This window comes from Triticum aestivum, chromosome 6A, assembly GCF_018294505.1.
Source record: "Triticum aestivum cultivar Chinese Spring chromosome 6A, IWGSC CS RefSeq v2.1, whole genome shotgun sequence".
Taxonomy (NCBI): Eukaryota; Viridiplantae; Streptophyta; class Magnoliopsida; order Poales; family Poaceae; genus Triticum; species Triticum aestivum.
The window spans coordinates 600,088,272-600,106,129 of NC_057809.1; the positions used below are offsets into that span (position 1 = coordinate 600,088,272).

At 44.9% G+C, this 17,858-nt stretch overlaps 2 protein-coding genes across 2 annotated transcripts; both read left to right on the top strand.

Annotated features, from left to right (window-relative positions):
• Window positions 1-8,990: 8,990 nt before the first annotated feature.
• Window positions 8,991-10,357, top strand: LOC123128885 (photosystem II 10 kDa polypeptide, chloroplastic). The gene is made up of 5 exons (XM_044548995.1): window positions 8,991-9,265; window positions 9,658-9,716; window positions 9,813-9,868; window positions 9,991-10,043; window positions 10,136-10,357. Exons 1-5 carry the CDS (start codon window positions 9,109-9,111, stop codon window positions 10,228-10,230), a joined length of 420 nt encoding a protein of 139 aa, XP_044404930.1. The 5' UTR covers window positions 8,991-9,108; the 3' UTR covers window positions 10,231-10,357.
• A 2,365-nt stretch (window positions 10,358-12,722) lies between these two features.
• On the top strand, window positions 12,723-17,058 carry LOC123128886 (uncharacterized). The gene is made up of 3 exons (XM_044548996.1): window positions 12,723-12,963; window positions 13,374-13,776; window positions 16,563-17,058. The coding sequence occupies exons 1-3, from the start codon at window positions 12,831-12,833 to the stop codon at window positions 16,840-16,842; spliced, it is 816 nt and encodes a 271-aa protein (XP_044404931.1). The 5' UTR covers window positions 12,723-12,830; the 3' UTR covers window positions 16,843-17,058.
• Window positions 17,059-17,858: the final 800 nt, after the last annotated feature.

Here is a 17,858-nt window from a genome sequence, read left to right on the forward strand (position 1 = left end):
TTGTGTTAAAGTTTGTGATTCCCGTAGCATGCACGTATGGTGAACCGTTATGTGATGAAGTCGGAGCATGATTTATTTATTGATTGTCTTCCTTATGAGTGGCGGTCGGGGACGAGCGATGGTCTTTTCCTACCAATATATCCCCCTAGGAGCATGTGTGTAGTACTTTATTTCGATAACTAATAGGTTTTTGCAATAAGTATGTGAGTTCTTTATGACTAATGTTGAGTCCATGGATTATACGCACTCTCACCCTTTCACCATTGGTAGCCTCTCTAATACCGCGCACCTTTCGCCGGTATCACACCCACCATATACCTTCCTCAAAACCGCCACCATACCTACCTATTATGGCATTTCCATAGCCATTCCGAGATATATTGCCATGCAACTTTCCACTGTTCCGTTATTATGACACGCTTCATCATTGTCATATTGCTTTGCATGATCATGTAGTTGACATCGTATTGTGGCAAATCCATCGTTCATAATTCTTTCATACATGTCACTCTTGATTCATTGCGTATCCCAGTACTCCGCCGGAGGCATTCGCATAGAGTCATATTTTGTTCTAAGTATTGAGTTGTAAGTAAATAAAGTGTGATGATCATCCTTATTAGAGCATTGTCCCAAGTGAGGAAAGGATGATGGAGACTATGATTCCCCCACAAGTCGGGATGAGACTCTGGACCAAAAAAGAAAGAAAAAGAGGCCAAAAAGAGAAAACGCCCAAATAAAAAAATGAGAGAAAAAGAGAGAAGGGACAATGTCACTAACCTTTTACCACACTTGTGCTTCAAAGTAGCACCAAGATCTTCATGATAGAGAGTCTCCTATGTTGTCACCTTCATATAGTAGTGGGAATTTCACATTATAGAACTTGGCTTGTATATTCCAATGATGGGCTTCCTCAAAATGCACTTGGTCTTCATGAGCAAGCAAGTTGGATGCACACCCACTTAGTTTCTTTTGTTGAGCTTTCATACACTTATAGCTCTAGTGCATCCGTTGCATGGCAATCCCTACTCACTCACATTGATATCTATTAATGGGCATCTCCATAGCCCGTTGATACGCCTAGTTTATGTGAGACTATCTTCTCCTTTTTGTCTTCTCCACAACCACCATTCTATTCCACCTATAGTGCTATATCCATGGCTCACGCTCATATATTGCGTGAAGATTGAAAAAGTTTGAGAACATCAAAAGTATGAAAACAATTGCTTGGCTTTTCATCGGGGTTGTGCATGATTTAAATACTTTGTGTGGTGAAGATAGAGCATAGCCAGACTATATGATTCTGTAGGGATAACTTTCTTTGGCCATGTCATTTTGAGAAGACATGATTGCTTAGTTAGTATGCTTGAAGTATTACTATCTTTATGTCAATATTAAACTTTTATCTTGAATCTTTCGGATCTGAATATTCATGCCACAATAAAGATATTTACATTGAGAATATGCTAGAAAACATTCCACATCAAAAATTCTGTTTTTATCATTTACCTACTCGAGGACGAGCAGGAATTAAGCTTGGGGATGCTGATACGTCTCCAACGTATCTATAATTTTTTATTGTTCCATGCTATTATATATTCTGTTTTGGATGTTAATGGGCTTTATTTTACATTTTTATATTATTTTTGGGACTAACCAATTAACCCAACGCCCAGTGCAAATTGCTATTTTTTTGCCTATTTCAGTGTTTCGCAGAAAAGGAATATCAAACGGAATCCAAACGGAATGAAACCTTCGGGAGAGTTATTTTTAGAACAAACGTGATCCAAGGGACTTGGAGTGGACGTCAAGAAACAATCGAGGAGACCACGAGGCAGGGGGCGCGCCTACCCCCTGGGCACGCCCTCCACCCTTGTGGGCCCCTCGTTGCTCCACCGACCTACTTCTTCCTCCTATATATATTCATATACCTCGAAAACATCCAGGAGCACCATGAAACCCTATTTCCACCGCCGCAACCTTCTGTACCCAAGACATCCCATCTTGGGGCCTTTTCTGGAGCTCCGCCGGAGGGGACATCAATCACGGAGGGCCTCTACAACAACTCCATGGCCTCTCCGGTGATGTGTGACTAGTTTACTTCAGACCTTAGGGTCCATAGCTAGTAGCTAGATGGCTTCTTCTCTCTCTTTGGATCTCAATACAATGTTATCCTCGATCTTCTTGGAGATCTATTCGATGTAACTCTTTTTGCGGTGTGTTTGTCGAGATCCGATGAATTGTGGGTTTATGATCAAGTCTATCGATGAACAATATTTGAATCTTCTCTGAATTCTTTTATGCATGATTGGTTATCTTTGCAAGTCTCTTCGAATTATCAGTTTGGTTTGGCCTACTAGATTGATCTTTCTTGCAATGGGAGAAGTGCTTAGCTTTGGGTTCAATCTTGCGGTGCTCGATCCCAGTGACAGAAAGGAAAACGACACGTATTGTATTGTTGCCATCGAGGATAAAAAGATGGGGTTTATATCATATTGCTTGAGTTTATCGCTCTACATCATGTCATCTTACCTAATGTGTTACTCTGTTCTTATGAACTTAATACTCTAGATGCATGCTGGATAGCAGTCGATGTGTGGAGTAATAGTAGTAGATGCAGGCAGGAGTCGGTCTACTTGTCACGGACGTGATGCCTATATTCATGATCATGCCTAGATATTCTCATAACTATGCTCAATTCTATCAATTGCCCGATAGTAATTCGTTCACCCACCGTAATACTTATGCTATCTTGAGAGAAGCCACTAGTGAAACCTATGGCCCCAGGGTCTATTCTTCATCATATAAGTTTCCAATCTATTTTACTTTGCAATTTTTACTTTCAATCTATATCATAAAAATACCAAAAATATTTATCTTATTATCATATCTATCATATCTCACTCTCGTAAGTGACCGTGAAGGGATTGACGACACCTTTATCGCGTTGGTTGTGAGGTTCTTAATTGTTTGTGTAGGTACGAGGGACTTGCGTGTGGCCTCCTATTGGATTGATACCTTGGTTCTCAAAAACTAAGAGAAATACTTACGCTACTTTGCTGCATCACCCTTTCCTCTTCAAGGGAAAACCAACGCAGTGCTCAAGAGGTAGCACTTCCCCTTATGACGCTGACCATTATTCTGCTTATTGGTATTGGCCAGAAAATCTGAATTATTGTCGGCTTTGCGCTTACCATTTGCCCCATGGCTTGCTGGGTTACGATGATGACCCTTGGTGTTGCCACTCTTATTTCCCTTTCCCGGCTTTTCATCATCAGACTCGTGGTCCTTGGTACTATCAGAGTCAGCATATTTAATGAGGGCTGCCATCAACTCCCCCATATCATTGCAGTGGCGCTTGAGCCGCCCTAGCTTCTGTTTAAGAGGCAAAAAACGGCAATTCTTCTCTAACATGAGGACTGCTGAGCCGGCATTGACGTTATCCGATGAGTGCAAGATGGCTTTGACCCGGCGCACCCAATGGGTCGTTGACTCACCCTCTTCTTGGGCGTAGGCATCCAAATGCACAATCGACATGGGTTGTTTGCACGTATCCTTAAAATTTTGGATAAATCAGGTTTTTAACTCGGCCCATGACCCGATGGAGCTGGCAGGCAGCCCTTTTAACCAAGTACGAGCCGTCCCATCCAGCATCATGGTGAAGTATTTGGCACATGCAACATCTCTAATCTCCAGCAACTCCATGGCCATCTCGTAACTCTCAATCCACGCCTCAGGGGGTAAGTCGGCTGTGTAGTTGGGCACCTTACAAGGTCCTTTGAAATCCTTGGGCAGACGCTCATTACGCAGAGCCGACACTAACCATGGTACACCCGTGCTTCTAGAGGTCACGCCTGCCTCCACCGAAGTTGTCGGATAAACCGGAGATGGTTGATGAGCCGCGTACTGAGCCGCCAGCTCAGCCTCCCGACGTGCTCTATCCTGATCCATCAGGGCCTGAGTATTAACGGGTGGGTCATGTCCACGGGGCGGGTTACGATGCTGCTCACTACTTGACACCGCCGGGGAGTCCATGTGTCTGCTATAACTCCGACATGGGCAAGGGGTTGAATGGATCCTCTCATGACTGTAAGAATAAGCCTCCTGCTCCACCAATGCTGTCTGAAGAAGCTCTCTAGCCCTCCGCGTTTCAACCACAGCTGGAGACTCGCCTTCAACTGGGAGAGCTGCCAATCGCGATGCCACAGCAATCATATTATCCAAAGGGTTAGAATAATGACCCGGTGGTGTCGGCACATGTTGTGTTGGGATATTATTCTGACAAGGCGGGTCCGCTGTGCGTGGTTGAGCCGGCGCTCCAGTCCCAGGCATGGCTACTGCCTGGTTTACCCCTGGCGGGTCACTGGTCCCTGCACCAGGTGTGTTGAAGAGGTTCCTCGCCTCGTAAACCAGAGGCAGACGACTTCAGTGCCTTCTCCTCAAGACTTTGTTTGAAGCGTTCTGATCAAACGAGAGTCAGAATGAATCAGCCTGGATCTGTTGTGCATGAGCATCCAGAACAGCTCGCTCCGCAGTCATCCTTGCATCCTCAGCCACCAAATCTTCCTTGGCCTGAGCTATCTCATCCCGCACCTTTGCAACTTCTGCGTTATGTTGAGTTTGATTTGCCGGGTTAACCTCTGCTGTTAATAATGTTGTCAAAGTGTCCAATAAGTCGGACAAGACCTGAGCCGGCGAGCGCGCAGGACCTCCTACCCCGGCCACCATCGTCGTTGCTGACCCGAACACCATTGCCGCTGCAGTCGAAGAATTCTACACTATGTGCGTACCGTCCATGAAAATCGCGACCCGGTTTGGCGGCTCATTAGGGTCCGGAATATTGTCGCCATCGGAATAGCCCCCAAGCCTGCCGTCCTGCAGTTGATACAATGACGTAGTCTCGCCCGTGGACGACTCACCATTAGAATAGATGGCCGTCTCACCGCAAGACATGGATCTGTCCTCAAATTCTCCTCCATGGATGAATCCAACAAAGGCGCGCTTCACGGCGGGTTGAACCCGGGTGGGTCGTGCACGCTGAGCCGTCTCGATGATGTCGGTGCAGGTGTCCGGCTCAGGGCCTGGTTCGCCGATCTTGCCAATGAAGACATGAATTCCGCCAAAGGGGACCCGGTACCCGTACTCGATTGAGCCGGCCTTGGGGCCCCAGCCTGCGTCGTCGATGTAGAGCCTGTCGTGATGACTCTTGGTCATCCGGCCCACAGCATATCCTTTGATCCCTTCAAAGTTGCCCTGTAAGAACTCGAAGCACTGTGCGCTGGCCCCACGGTGGGCGCCAACTATCGTGGAATTTTCACGGCAAATGTCCTAGTGTGAGGACTTAGTCGTGGAGCCATCGCAGCAGGGTTAGCTTAGAGGGGTTAAACGGGACAAAGGACACAAGAAGTTTATACTAGTTTGGCCCCTTGCGGTGAAGGTAAAAGCCTAATCCAGTTGAGTTTGTATTGATTATGTCTCGATTACCAGGGAGCGAATACGCTTGACCTAGCTTTCGATTTGTTGTTTCTTGTCCTAAACCGCCGCCGGGTCGTCCCTTTATATACACAGGTTGACGCCCTGCGGCTTACAGAGTCCCGGTCGGCTCATAAACGTGTCCGTCCTGGTGACTAATTACACTTGGCTTACGATACAACTCATGCATATATGGCGGTTTACACCTACGGGCCTTAAGCCGCCTTTAGGTCTTGGGCTCTTCATAAGTCATCCTCATGAACCGCCATCTTCAATTCCTTCATGGGCTTCATGACAATGAACCACCGCTGGTATAACCCGGCCCCCCCTGGGCGGGTCATGCCTAATAGTTATATCCCCAACAGGTAAGTTGTGTCACAACCTCATCGATCCCGATTGACAGAAAACATAGCCTCATCGACCCCGTGTGCAGTTGATCTCATCAACCGTGCACACAGCCGATCTCATAAAACGACAACAGATCTCATCTGCCACCTCCACATATCTAATATGCATACGATCTGAATCCAAATCCTATAATAGAGGCTTTGATACCACTGTTGGGTTCTACGACATGATGCGTTGACTGCAAATTAAAATTTCCTACTCGCAGAACAACCAGGAACATGCTACGGGAGATGGATCACAAATCGTTACCACTAGACGCGCAGTGCCATGCGGCGGAAGAACAGTTGGGGCAGCGCGTCCGCGTGATTCATCTCCTCCTCGTCCGATGTCCCTCGAACAGTCGGTCGTCAGATCCCACGTACAGGTTCGCCGGAGCAGCACAGGTGCACCGCCTCTAACGGTATCCGCGCGTGTAGGAGGAACACCATGCGGCGGACTGCTAGGTCCAATCACACAGTCGGCGGCGAGTGGAGGTGGCTATTCGCAACACATGCAAACCCTAGTGACAGTGCTAAGGCGATCAAACGAATGAGTGTGCCGCACCTCCACTTTATATAGGCGTCCGTTGCGGGCTCAACACTTGGGCCTCACACGGACCCTAAAGCCCAAAATCTGTTCGGCCGGGATCCGAGTCCGAGTAGGATCACATCTGACTCATGGAGTCCGATCCGGCCTCACAGGTTCCTTCTCTTAAGCGCGCGACCCCTTAGGTTCAAGTCGGCTTGGTCGCAGGTCGGATCACCTCCGACCAGCTCGGCTGGTAGTGGCCTCTAGCAAGGCGTACCGACCAAGTAGACAATGAAGCCGGTTGGCGAACCTGTACATCATACTTTCATTCGTTTTTCCACACGATATATGTTGTCGGGCTCAAGGCGAGTCTGTCATCCTTGTGCTAGCCCGGCCTCTTTCTCGTTCCAGTGATGTCGACCACGAACCTACATGATTGCCTCTAGGGCATATCTCCAACACATATGGGGGGAGACGAAATAATAAATAAAACTAAACCAATAGATGGAGAAGTCCCTGCTGATTTTTAATTAAGAGGAGAATGTGAAACAGCAGCGTTCGAGCCGAGGCTCAAACCTGTGTCGACCGGGAGCAACTAGTTAACGAGGGCTCCTTCGGGAGCCTCGCAACGATCAGCGCCACTTGGCGCGCTCTCAGTCATTCGCCACGTGTCACGCTCTGGACGCTCCCTTCGGATTTTGTTTTTTTTTATTTTTCCGCACGCGTTTTTGGCTTTTTAAACGGTTTTTTTTCGGGTTTTTTCGATGTTTTGGTTTTCCCCCGGTCTTTCTTATCTTTTCGACAAAAAAATTTGAAAAAAAAATTTGCGTGAAAAAACGTGTTTTCTCTCCTTTCGCGAAAGTCACGGTTTTTCTTCCGTGAGAGGTATGGTTGTGCTTTAGTGAGAGTCACGGCCGTGCCTTTCGGAAACGAAAAAAAACGTGTTTTCTATTTTATTTTTCTTTCGCGAGAGTCACGGTTTTGCTTCCGCGAGAGGCATGGTTGTGCTTTCCGAGAGTCACGGCCGTGCCGTGCCTCTCGGAAAGGAAAAAACAAAACGTGTTTTTCTGTTTTTTTTCTTTCGTGAGAGTCACGGTTTTGCTTCCGCGAGAGGCATAGTTGTGTTTATGCAAAAGTCACGGCCGTGCCTCGCGAAAAGGGAAAAAATACGTGTTTTCTGGGTTTTTTTGCGAGAGTCACGGTTGTGCTTTCGCGAGAGTCACGGCCGTGCCTCTCGGAAACAAAAAAAATGTGTTTTCTATTTTTTTTTCCACGAGAGTCACGGTTTTGCTTCCACGAGAGGCACAGTTGTGATTTCGCGAGAGGCACGGACGTGCCTCTTTCGGAAAGGGAAAAAACCGTGCTCCCGGTTCGGTTTTTTCGCCTGGTTTTTTTTGTCCGGTTTTTTTCGTGAAAAAAAAAGTTCGTCAAAACCTATCAACATGGGATCTAGTTTTGAAGATCTCGACGCGAGGAATCCAATGGTGAAAATGGTTTGAGATTTGGACGCACGGTTTAAGAGATAAAACATTTTGAATAAACGGATCTACGAAAAAAGGAAAAACTCCATGCTGCGACAAGTGGCGCGCTATATGTGCGCCACTTGTCGCGACCTAGGAAAGTGGAGTATTCTTTGCAACGAGTACTCCTTAATTAGTGATTTCGGTATCGACCAGGTCACACAACCGCTCGTTGACCACTGGGCTAGGAGCCCATCCACAATATATTCAGTGCCAATACGGTAATCCACAGATAAGCTTAGGCTGATCTGCTCCCTATGAACAATAAAATCAAGAATCCCTAAAAAAAACAATAAAATCAAGAAAAATGAAAAAAAAACTTCAAAAAAATCTGACTTTTTTAGCATACAAGATACTCGAGTGCGCTAGGTGTGTCCAAATTTTTTCCTCATGATAAGACATTCGAAGACCTCGTTTTTTTTCTACGAGCTCCTCGAATGTTTTATGCAACAGGTGTGCAAGTCATACTATTGTTGAGAATTACGCTATTATATGTTTATTCTTTTTATATTCTAAAATACTGTAATTTCTATGCAATCTATGCGCAATTTTTTTGTCATTGTTTGTTTTAAGTTTTTTATTTTTCTTCTTTTAGGTAATAATATCAATGCCCTTAATTCATTCTATGTAAAAGAAAATCTGTTTTTTTTGCTATAGTTTGTATTTTTTAGTTTATATTTTTGTTTATGCAAAGAAATAAAAAAAAGTGACTGGCCGGTTCAAAAATTTCAGTCGCTTGTCCAATTGAGGCTCCCTAATTTTTTTTCTACAAAGCACTTTGCTTACAAATAGCATTGCCATATTCTTTCCTTATTAAAAAAAGCATTGTCATATTCTGATGTTACTGTTAAAGATAAGATCATCTGAAGCACTACTCCCAAAGTTGACCTGTCTGTGAGGGACACCTGATGAAATTTCTCAACCATGGAAAAAATAAAAGGAAGGTAAAACCCTCGGTACTTATCCATTCCAGATTGCATAAGTGCGGCGTTTCTGATCAGCCAAGCAAGAGACGAGGGTTGTTCACGTGATCATGGACCCATGACACGCCATTATAGCAACCTTCCAACCTAAAATAGACCATCAAATCCTTGTCACTCACTGTCAGCCACTCCACAGACTCCCTGTATTTAAACCCATGCATTACCCGTGAGAGAAACTAAATTGAACTGAAAGAGAGTGAGCCAGTGAGCAAGCGTTTAACATGTCTGCCTCTGTCATGGCGTCTTTGGTTCTGAAACCATCTCCCTCTCCACTGTTAGAACGAGCGAAGCTTCGAGGCGCGCGACCATCGGCGAGGCCATCGCTGCTCATAGTAGCCAGCAAGAAGGCGAAAAAGGTCCAGACTGCCCAGCCCTATGGTGGGTATATACACGCCGTAATATTCAGGCCTTCTTTGGTTTGTAGGAATTTTATAGGAATTCTATAGGATAGGATTTGTAAAGGAAAAATTCATTTAAAGCCCTTTTGTTTGTAGGAATGAATTTATATTCCCACGTAGGATAGGAATCAATCCTTCATATTTTGGAGGAAAAAAAACATTAGCCTATACTCAATGGAAAAATTCCTATCCTATGCATCAAATGGCATCTCTTTCTCTATAGAAATTAAGATGCATGTCATCTCACTTCTTATGATTTTCCTATTCCTATAAAGTTCCTATCCTATGAACCAAAGGAGGCCTCAGAGTTGAGAACTATATATACAAGCATATTTTTCACCTTCGCATGAATTTGTGTGTGTCGACATGTAGGGCCTGGTGGTGGAGTGGTGTTCAAGGAAGGCGTTGATGCGTCCGGAAGGGTAGCCAAGGTTAGTCTATCGATCTAGATGTAATTTCTATCATTTTTTTGTGTTTTCTATACGGGCACTACTGTGCGTAGCTTACTAATTTTCCAATTTAACCAGGGGAAGGGTGTTTACCAGTTTGCCGACAAGTATGGAGCAAACGTTGATGGGTACAGGTAAAAACACGCAAACCCAAACCTGCAGTTTCTGTCAGTAAAAACAAATATCTACAAAATTCAGAGATCGTCCATGGAGTTCAGCTCTCATGGCATCTTATTCGGTTCTTACTACGTTGCAGCCCGATATATACACCAGAAGAATGGTCTCCAAGTGGTGACGTTTATGTTGGAGGTGACGTTTCTTTAAGCGTGTCATAAAATGTTTACTGTATCCCAAATTCAATAAATTTGACCTTCTATTTTCTTGATGACTTATATATACAGGAAAGACAGGGCTGTTTCTCTGGGCAGTGACTCTTGCTGGAATTCTGCTGGGCGGTGCTCTTCTTGTCTACAATACTAGTGCATTGGCTTCTTGAAGCCTGTGCGGCAAACCAAAATATGCACCAAACGATGTGTATTGTACGGGTTACAAAAGTAACGACATATGTAACTGGATGTAAATATCAGTACCCGCAGTCAATAATACCGATAATTAATTACTAATGTTCTAAGCAGCATGATGCAAGCGTGATTAAGTTTTCAGTGCAAGCGCATGAACTCTCTCCAAAATGTTATCAAGTTCTACAATGGCGCTTGAATGATCAGAGAATTTAATTCTGCAAGTAAAGATGAAGGTAAAGAACACCTGGTACTATCACCTATGTTACTAAGGGCATCTCTAAGCAGCAATTCGGCTCTCGTACTCATCTTCTTCCGAGAATGAACAGTCAATTCAAAAAATATGATTTTTTTTTTTTGGTATGGAAGATGTTTGAGTGCATGATGTCCGTGTCAAATTTGGTGATGTTTGGACATTTGAGTAGGTCTCGACAAAAAAGGGGGAGGGGTGAGCAAGTTTACTATTCATGGCCGATTTTGTTTATTTATTTTTTGCCACGAGCTCCTCATATGTCCAAACACGATTAAATTTGCCCGGACATCACGTATTTGAGTGTCTTGGTTGACAAAAAAATCATTTTTTCTGAATATTTCTAATTTTTAAAAATTTATTATGTTCATGCTCGGGCGCAGATGAGCCTGGGCTCAAATGAGTATTCTCGAACCGCCTATAAACGTAGAGACTGCATGGTTCGGACCGTTTATGTCCTCAAACACCATGCATCAAACGTCTGTGGACTTGTCTACATGTCTGAATTCCCGGAAACTATAAGCAAAGTTGGGAAAGTTTGTGGGAATCCAAACAACCGCCACGTAGGCGCCCGACACCCGGGACCTAGCCAAAACCGACGTGGAGCCCACACATTTGGACAATTCTACAATCTTTCCACATGAAAGTCCTCCCTCTCCATGTTGTCTTTGCTCCGATCACTGCCGCCACCCATCCCAATTCCCACCCGTTTCGTCGTCCACCGTTGCGATGGAGCCGGAGGAAGAGGCGACGAAGATGTTTCCAGAGGCGGAGGACTCATCAGTGGTGGCCACTCGCAAGGTCAACATAGCGGCTCGCCACCGCAAACAGAGGAAGAGAAAGGAGGCTTTCTCTCCCAGTGCCTCGTCCGGTAAAGTGTACAAATCTGCAGATATCGGTCATGCAATTGCAGGTGCCTTGTGTCGGGGTTAAATCCGAAAGATCTTTGGTAGGGAGTCCTGAACTAGTGATCTTAGCTTGGTGGTAACAGGATGAACAAGGGACACGATATTTACCCAGGATTCAGAGCCTCTTGAATAGGTAAATCCCTATGCCATGCTTCTATTGTATTGGTTGTGTTGGGGTGCAAATTACAGGATGATCTAGCTCGAGATCGTATGTCTATGAATATGAATCTCTAAACTAAAAAAACTCAGCTTATATAGGGGCCATTAGTACCTAAGGTTTACATGAGGCCGGTTACATCTAGGGATAAGCATGCCGAAGATTCAAACAGGTCTTGGAGTGTGCGCCAAGTCTTCGGAGGATTCCATCTTAATCATGCCAGAGGGCGTGGCAGTCTTCGGGCATTTGCTGATGATCCAGGGGTCCTCGGCCTAGCACACCACAAAAGGGGATGATCTGATTAGCGCCCTCTAGTCCGGGACACCGTCACCTTGGCCAGCGCGGCTGCATCCGTCATACTACTACACCGTCCCGCACCTTTTTCCAGGGGTTCATGACGCATGGGATGGTGACATTCCTGAGGCTGGCTCGTCTGACACCCTGGCTCTCCCCCTATGTGCAGGTTGTTTGGTTCACATGCGTCGGGTAAGGTCGGACATCGTGCTAGTTGCCGGGTGTGGCCCCGAGTGATTATCTCTGGGTCATGGGCTGGCGGGACACTGTGAGCTAGGTGCTTTCACCAGCTGGTCTCGTTTGAATCCGAAAGGGGGTTGCCTAGCCAGGCTCTTTCTATCGCTGGCCCTGGATGAGTGGCGCTTTTTGTGTTGCCTACTCAGCTTTTGGACCATGGAGCCTCATGGCGGCCACCTTTTCGTCCTCGTCGGGCTCGAAGTCGCCACGAAGCTGCTCGCCGCACCACCTTGGTGCCCTCTGAGCTCACCGCCACATCCAAGTTGTTGTGGTCCTCGCGATCACACACTGGCCACTGCAGCTCGTTGGTGTATTGGTCGGGATCGAGTTAATGGGGATCCCGGGGAGAAAGAAAGTGAGAGGAAGGGGAAAATGCGCGACCGTTTCATTGGCAAGGGACAAAGGAAGTTGTGGGTTGCAGCGTTCGCTTTGGTCGGTCTTTGAAACAAACGATTCCGATGTGGCAAGTCTATGTGCATCAAGATTGGTGCGGCAGATCCAACAGCAATGCATGCGTCCGTGTGAGACCACTAAAAATCTGAGATTTTTAGCCTTCTCGAAAATGAAAGCAAAGGTTTCCTAGAAGAAGAAAAAATGCTAAGACGTATTCACTGTTTCCGCATTCCGCACCTCAACGCGTAGAGTATAATGTGAAGGCTTGTACAGGTGGGTTTGCGCCGAACAGAAGATTAAAAAAAAATCGGTGGAGACGAGCGGAGGTCGGAGGAGGCCATGATGCCGCCGGCGCTGCTAAGCTTACCGCGCTCCTCGTCGCCGTCGGTATCCCCTTCTCCTCTCTGCCCCGGCCGCCGATCGGCCGCCGTCCAGCGCCACCGCCCGTCGATCCCCTCCAGACCCGCCGCAGGTCCCTCCACCTTTCCCCTCCGATTGGAATCCTCTGTATGGTTGGGGCACTGGGTTATGCGGAGCCTAGTCGATTCGACACCTCGTCATTCGGCATGGATAATTCTGTGTTTGCGTCTCACAATCGAGAATGGGTATTATAGATTAGTAGTAGTGGTGGGTTCTAGGTTGGCCAAATTGGGCATTTGGCTTTGTCGTGTGGCCGTCGCCAATCCCCTGTTCCACCGCAAACTGAACCTAATTCGAGGAATCCAATCTACTAGTTTGCCCATTTAGTATGTTATATATTGTTCGCATACGATGTGGCCGCAGATTAACCTTTGTAAGATGCATTTTTGTGTGTGAACATCACTACAGATGGTGCCAGTTATGTCTCCTTTTGACATATTTGGCTTCCATGCTTATTTTCAGGAATATGCTATGCCAGTCAAGCGGTTGAATTGTTGCCGTCTTTGTACCCGGGGACAGGCGTCATCGTTCGAGACGCAAAGCTGGAGGACTGTTGGGAAGTAGCAGATACTCACTGCAGCTCATTCTTTCCGGGTTACAAATTCCCATTAGACCTTGTTCTACGGCTCGATCGTTACATCGCCCTCCTATCCGGCTTTTCAGTTCCGCCAGGCTGCACGAGAAGTTGCCTTGTTGCAGTTAACCCCTCTGCAGCTAACAGTGCTATCAGTATCGAATGTGGAGATTTGAGAGACGCCGAATTTCATGGGAAATACAGTCTCAGTAAAGGCTCTATAGCTGGCATTCTTACGGTCGACACAGTAGCAGACTTTCTTCCAAGAAGGGGACGTCTCAAGCAGAGAAGGTACATCATTATTTTCTTGGAGTTCAAATAAGCAGGTTTTTTCTCTAGCTTCTAGTAGATACTGAATCTTTTTTAGACGAAGAGGTGCAGCTGTAAGCTATAAATGCTCCTATAGACCCATATTATCATTGCCATTTGTTTATTCCTTGTGATTTCAATGCTTTCACTTACTCTTTCATGGCTACTTATTTTATCATTTCTACTTGTATGCATTGCTATTTACTCCGACCTTGTTTTCTTGACATTGATGTTCCATATGCTTGATATCCTTGAGTCCTCTACCCAAGTCATTGATGTTCTGTATTTGTGCATTTCAAATGTTTGATCTGTCACACCAATAACACGTTTGAGTCAAGAATTAAATTTTATAGCAAAGGTAATAATAACATCGTATGGCAAAAACAGAAATTGGTTGTCCTGATTGCTAATAGCAGATGTGAGGAAATACCTGAACAAATACCAGGTTTACCAGAAGATGAAATCTAGTAGTTCTTTACTACATGTAGAGCAATATCAGCCAAACCAAAATTCAAAGGTCTAATCTACTTTATCTTAGCTAATTGTGGCAGATGATTAGAAGCATATGAGATAACAATGTGTAGTTGACTAGTACTGAAACTTGAACTATTTTTCCTCAAAACAGAAATAGCCTGGGGAACCATTTTCCAGGGTTTTGCTCGAAACAAATGGATGTCAGGTTTCCTTTCACTCTAAAACAAATATAAATCTCCTTGGCTCAAAATAGTGACTCAGGGCAACAATTTTCTGTAACCCACTGCCACTGGAGATGAGGAAAATATTACCCTGACTATGGCATTTAAGGCACCTTTGCAATGATAACGCAGAAATAAAGCCATTACTGATTCTTATCCAACTTGGGATGCAGAGTCCAACATCCGTAAGGATATGTAGCATGAAATGTTTATAGAACTGACTCGCAAAACCAAGGATATATTTTTTTGTATAGAACTCCTTAACTCAACCTTTGGAGATGGCCTGTCCCTTGCGATTAAAAAAAAGCTGACCCGGCCATGCTAACAGCAAGACTGGGCTAACTTTGTGTGGCCATGTTGCTATTTTGCTAGTGAATTTCATGACTTTGCAAACAGAAGTTCATCACCCTCTCACTGTCTTGATTTTCTGGGAATCCATCTGGTGAACCTACACAACCCATAGAATAGATTAATCACGAACAATGCAGTCTCAGACATAATTACCTAGAATGTGGTGTGCCATGTGTTCCAGAATTGCATAGTCGATTTAGTCATTATATTTTAGCAGGATAAACACCTCATCAGACTACGATGTGTTCTGCGATTTCCTCTATGGTACTAATTTTTTAAATGTGCAACCTTTTTGTGTAGTTCTGATGGCTCATGTCCTTCTGAACTGTATGTTGCTCTTCAGTTTGTCGAAAACAAAATATGTTCTATCTTTCCCGATGTTTCTACATGACCTGCTCCGCTTCCTTTATAGTTATGTATTAATGTGGGATCTGGGGACCCCAAAACATTCTTTTAATTTCTTCATCTTTCTTTTGATGCTTGACTTGGAACCAAAAAATTTTATAGTCATCTAGAGCTAGACAAGCACAACTTTGCATGCACCATGCTTTCCTGCCTTGGCAGTCCAGTCTGCATTGGCATAGACTCCCAAGTTGAATGTCATAGTTCCAGATGACCCTTTTCATTACCCCAAATAAACAACATGGTTTGACTAGAATTTGGACCTATAACTATTACCTAGTTTTACTTGTACAAGATGAAAACACCGTTACAAGTATGAGATGCCAGAACTCAACCCACCTTTTAAACAAAATGCAATGCCCAGCCAACTTAATGGCTGAACACATTAGAGGGTCATTGTTGCTTAATTGAAGAATTTAAGGTTCATTGTTGCTTAATTCAAGAAATTGTATGTGAACAGTGTTAGATTTTGAATTTCAGCTGGATTAAGACAAGAGGTAGAGTAAAAGTTTGTGCATTATTGACTTTGATCTTTTTCATAGAAACTAATATGTTTAGAAAAATAAACATTCATGCATGACTCAAACAGAAGTATGACAAAAATTTAGGAAGAGCTTCCTGCTTAATTTAAAATGATATGCAAACCTCTTGCTTGTTCTTTAGAATAGAAATATAGCACAAGCTTCATTTGTTTCTAGTGCAGCTTTTTATCTTGTTGGAAGTCCATTCAACCTTGCCAATCCTTGTTAAACAGTACCATGCTTAGATACTACTACATCATACTTCCCTTTTTTCCCGTTCTATCTAGTATCTAGGTTTACTTTATGGTTAGGTTTCGTTGCAATGTCAATTTCCTAATAGGTTCTACTTTATAGCTACTGATGGCAAATATAGGCTCCTTTCCTGCATAAAGTTGGATAAATGTGAAATAATAGGGGGGGGGGGACCATGTTGCTTGCTTCACGAACGGAAGTTCGAGGACATGGCACCTCTTCAGAGATCTGAGTGTCTGACAGAATTAGTTGAGCCTCCTCATTCCAAAATACCCCGTCCACAAGGAAACTTTCTGTCTGATCATTGTTGTAATCCAAATGGAACTGTTGGCATGTAACATGTAGGTCATACCGTTATTTGGTTGAATACAATGCATACGTACTATGCATGAAGTGGTAAACTGTTAAAAGCCTTCTCACGCACATCACTCCGTACGAGATGCTGAATACATGCCCTTATTGCACATCAGATTTTTTTTCTAGCTATGTACATACAAGTAGTTTCTCCCCCTTAAAATTCATCCTAGTTCCTTCCAAATTTATGCAGAACAGGAATTGCATACATAGCAAACGTCGCGGTTCGGAAGGAGGAGCGTCGAAAAGGAATTGCTAAAATGCTCGTCGCGGAAGCCGAGGCGCGAGCAAGGAGCTGGGGATGCCGGTCAGTGGCCTTGCACTGCGATGTAAGTAACCTCGCCGCGCTGCGACTGTACAAAAGCCAAGGTTACAAAACCATCCGTGTACCAGAAGACGCCAAGTGGCCAGCACCCAAGATAGATCAATCAGTGCGATACGAGTTCATGATGAAGCTAGTGCCCAAGAGCTAAGCTGTATAGTTTCAGAGTCATCAGATCACGCAAATTGTGATTATGTAGATACCACAGGGATGATAAATAGATACTGCAGCAGTACAGATACACCCCGGCCACGGCCCTTCTGGTGTATAGCAGCTGTTGTATAGTGGAGGGTACATTGTATATCATAATAACAGCTACAGTGTATTTGTTTCAAAATGGCATTAAGGATGTCCACTTGCCCAGGCATTGTTGCTTCAGATGAACTGAACCAGAACTCCTGACAAGTTGTCTGGGGAGCAAAACAAAAACGTACAGCCTCCATGCTTCTCCATTGCTGCCAATGTCATATCTCATATGCATGAGTTCCTTGTTTTTCAGGCACAGGCAGAGGTTGTTCAGTTAAGCGACTCTCTATTGCCCTTCTTTAGCTGAAAATGTTAAGATTCTGCCAAGAAAGAATCACAGATTCAGAATGCAATGGTTGTGCTGGTCGGTTCAAATATGTATGTCTCTGCTTCTGATGGAGTTTAAAGGTATGATTTAGACACCTCGGCGCACCGTGCATCTGTTCCGCAAATTTTTCAACCTGACACTTGAGTTTTCTCATGCTGCAAGACAAATACTTGGAATCCTGGGGAAAAAGGAGGTGCACCCTGGGACTGATGCATGTCAACAGAGAGGGTGGCAGTACTATCACTAGCTGGTGTAGTGGCCTCTTTAATCTTTATGATGTTCTTGACACCAACCAGGTACGTTACGTAACGGACGCCTTTTTTCCCATCGGAACCGTATGGTTGTTGGAGCATTGCTGCTGATGATATGTGTTGTTTGTGCAGTAGAGCCTGCAGCTGATTCCGTTGAGGGAGGGAGATGGGGCAGAGATTGTGCTGTTGGGTGGGTGGGGTGGGGTTTGGGAGGAGGGAAAGGGGGGAAGGTGATCAGGATTCAGGATGGAACTGAAGAACATGTCACATGGGACGCATCCGCGCACTGTCCTGGAAGCAAAGGGAGGAAGAGGCTCTCAGCTCACTTGGCCATGATCATCA

What these genes read in the sequence shown, in the direction of transcription:
- LOC123128885 (XM_044548995.1), top strand. Translation starts at nt 9,109, where the DNA reads ATGTCTGCCTCTGTCATGGCGTCTTTGGTTCTGAAACCATCTCCCTCT. An exon ending in CCAGACTGCCCAGCCCTATG is followed by an intron (nt 9,266 to 9,657) that starts GTGGGTATATAC and finishes GTCGACATGTAG; the next exon opens with GGCCTGGTGGTGGAGTGGTG. An exon ending in CGTCCGGAAGGGTAGCCAAG is followed by an intron (nt 9,717 to 9,812) that starts GTTAGTCTATCG and finishes CAATTTAACCAG; the next exon opens with GGGAAGGGTGTTTACCAGTT.
- LOC123128886 (XM_044548996.1), top strand. Translation starts at nt 12,831, where the DNA reads ATGATGCCGCCGGCGCTGCTAAGCTTACCGCGCTCCTCGTCGCCGTCG. An exon ending in CCCCTCCAGACCCGCCGCAG is followed by an intron (nt 12,964 to 13,373) that starts GTCCCTCCACCT and finishes GCTTATTTTCAG; the next exon opens with GAATATGCTATGCCAGTCAA. An exon ending in GGACGTCTCAAGCAGAGAAG is followed by an intron (nt 13,777 to 16,562) that starts GTACATCATTAT and finishes AAATTTATGCAG; the next exon opens with AACAGGAATTGCATACATAG.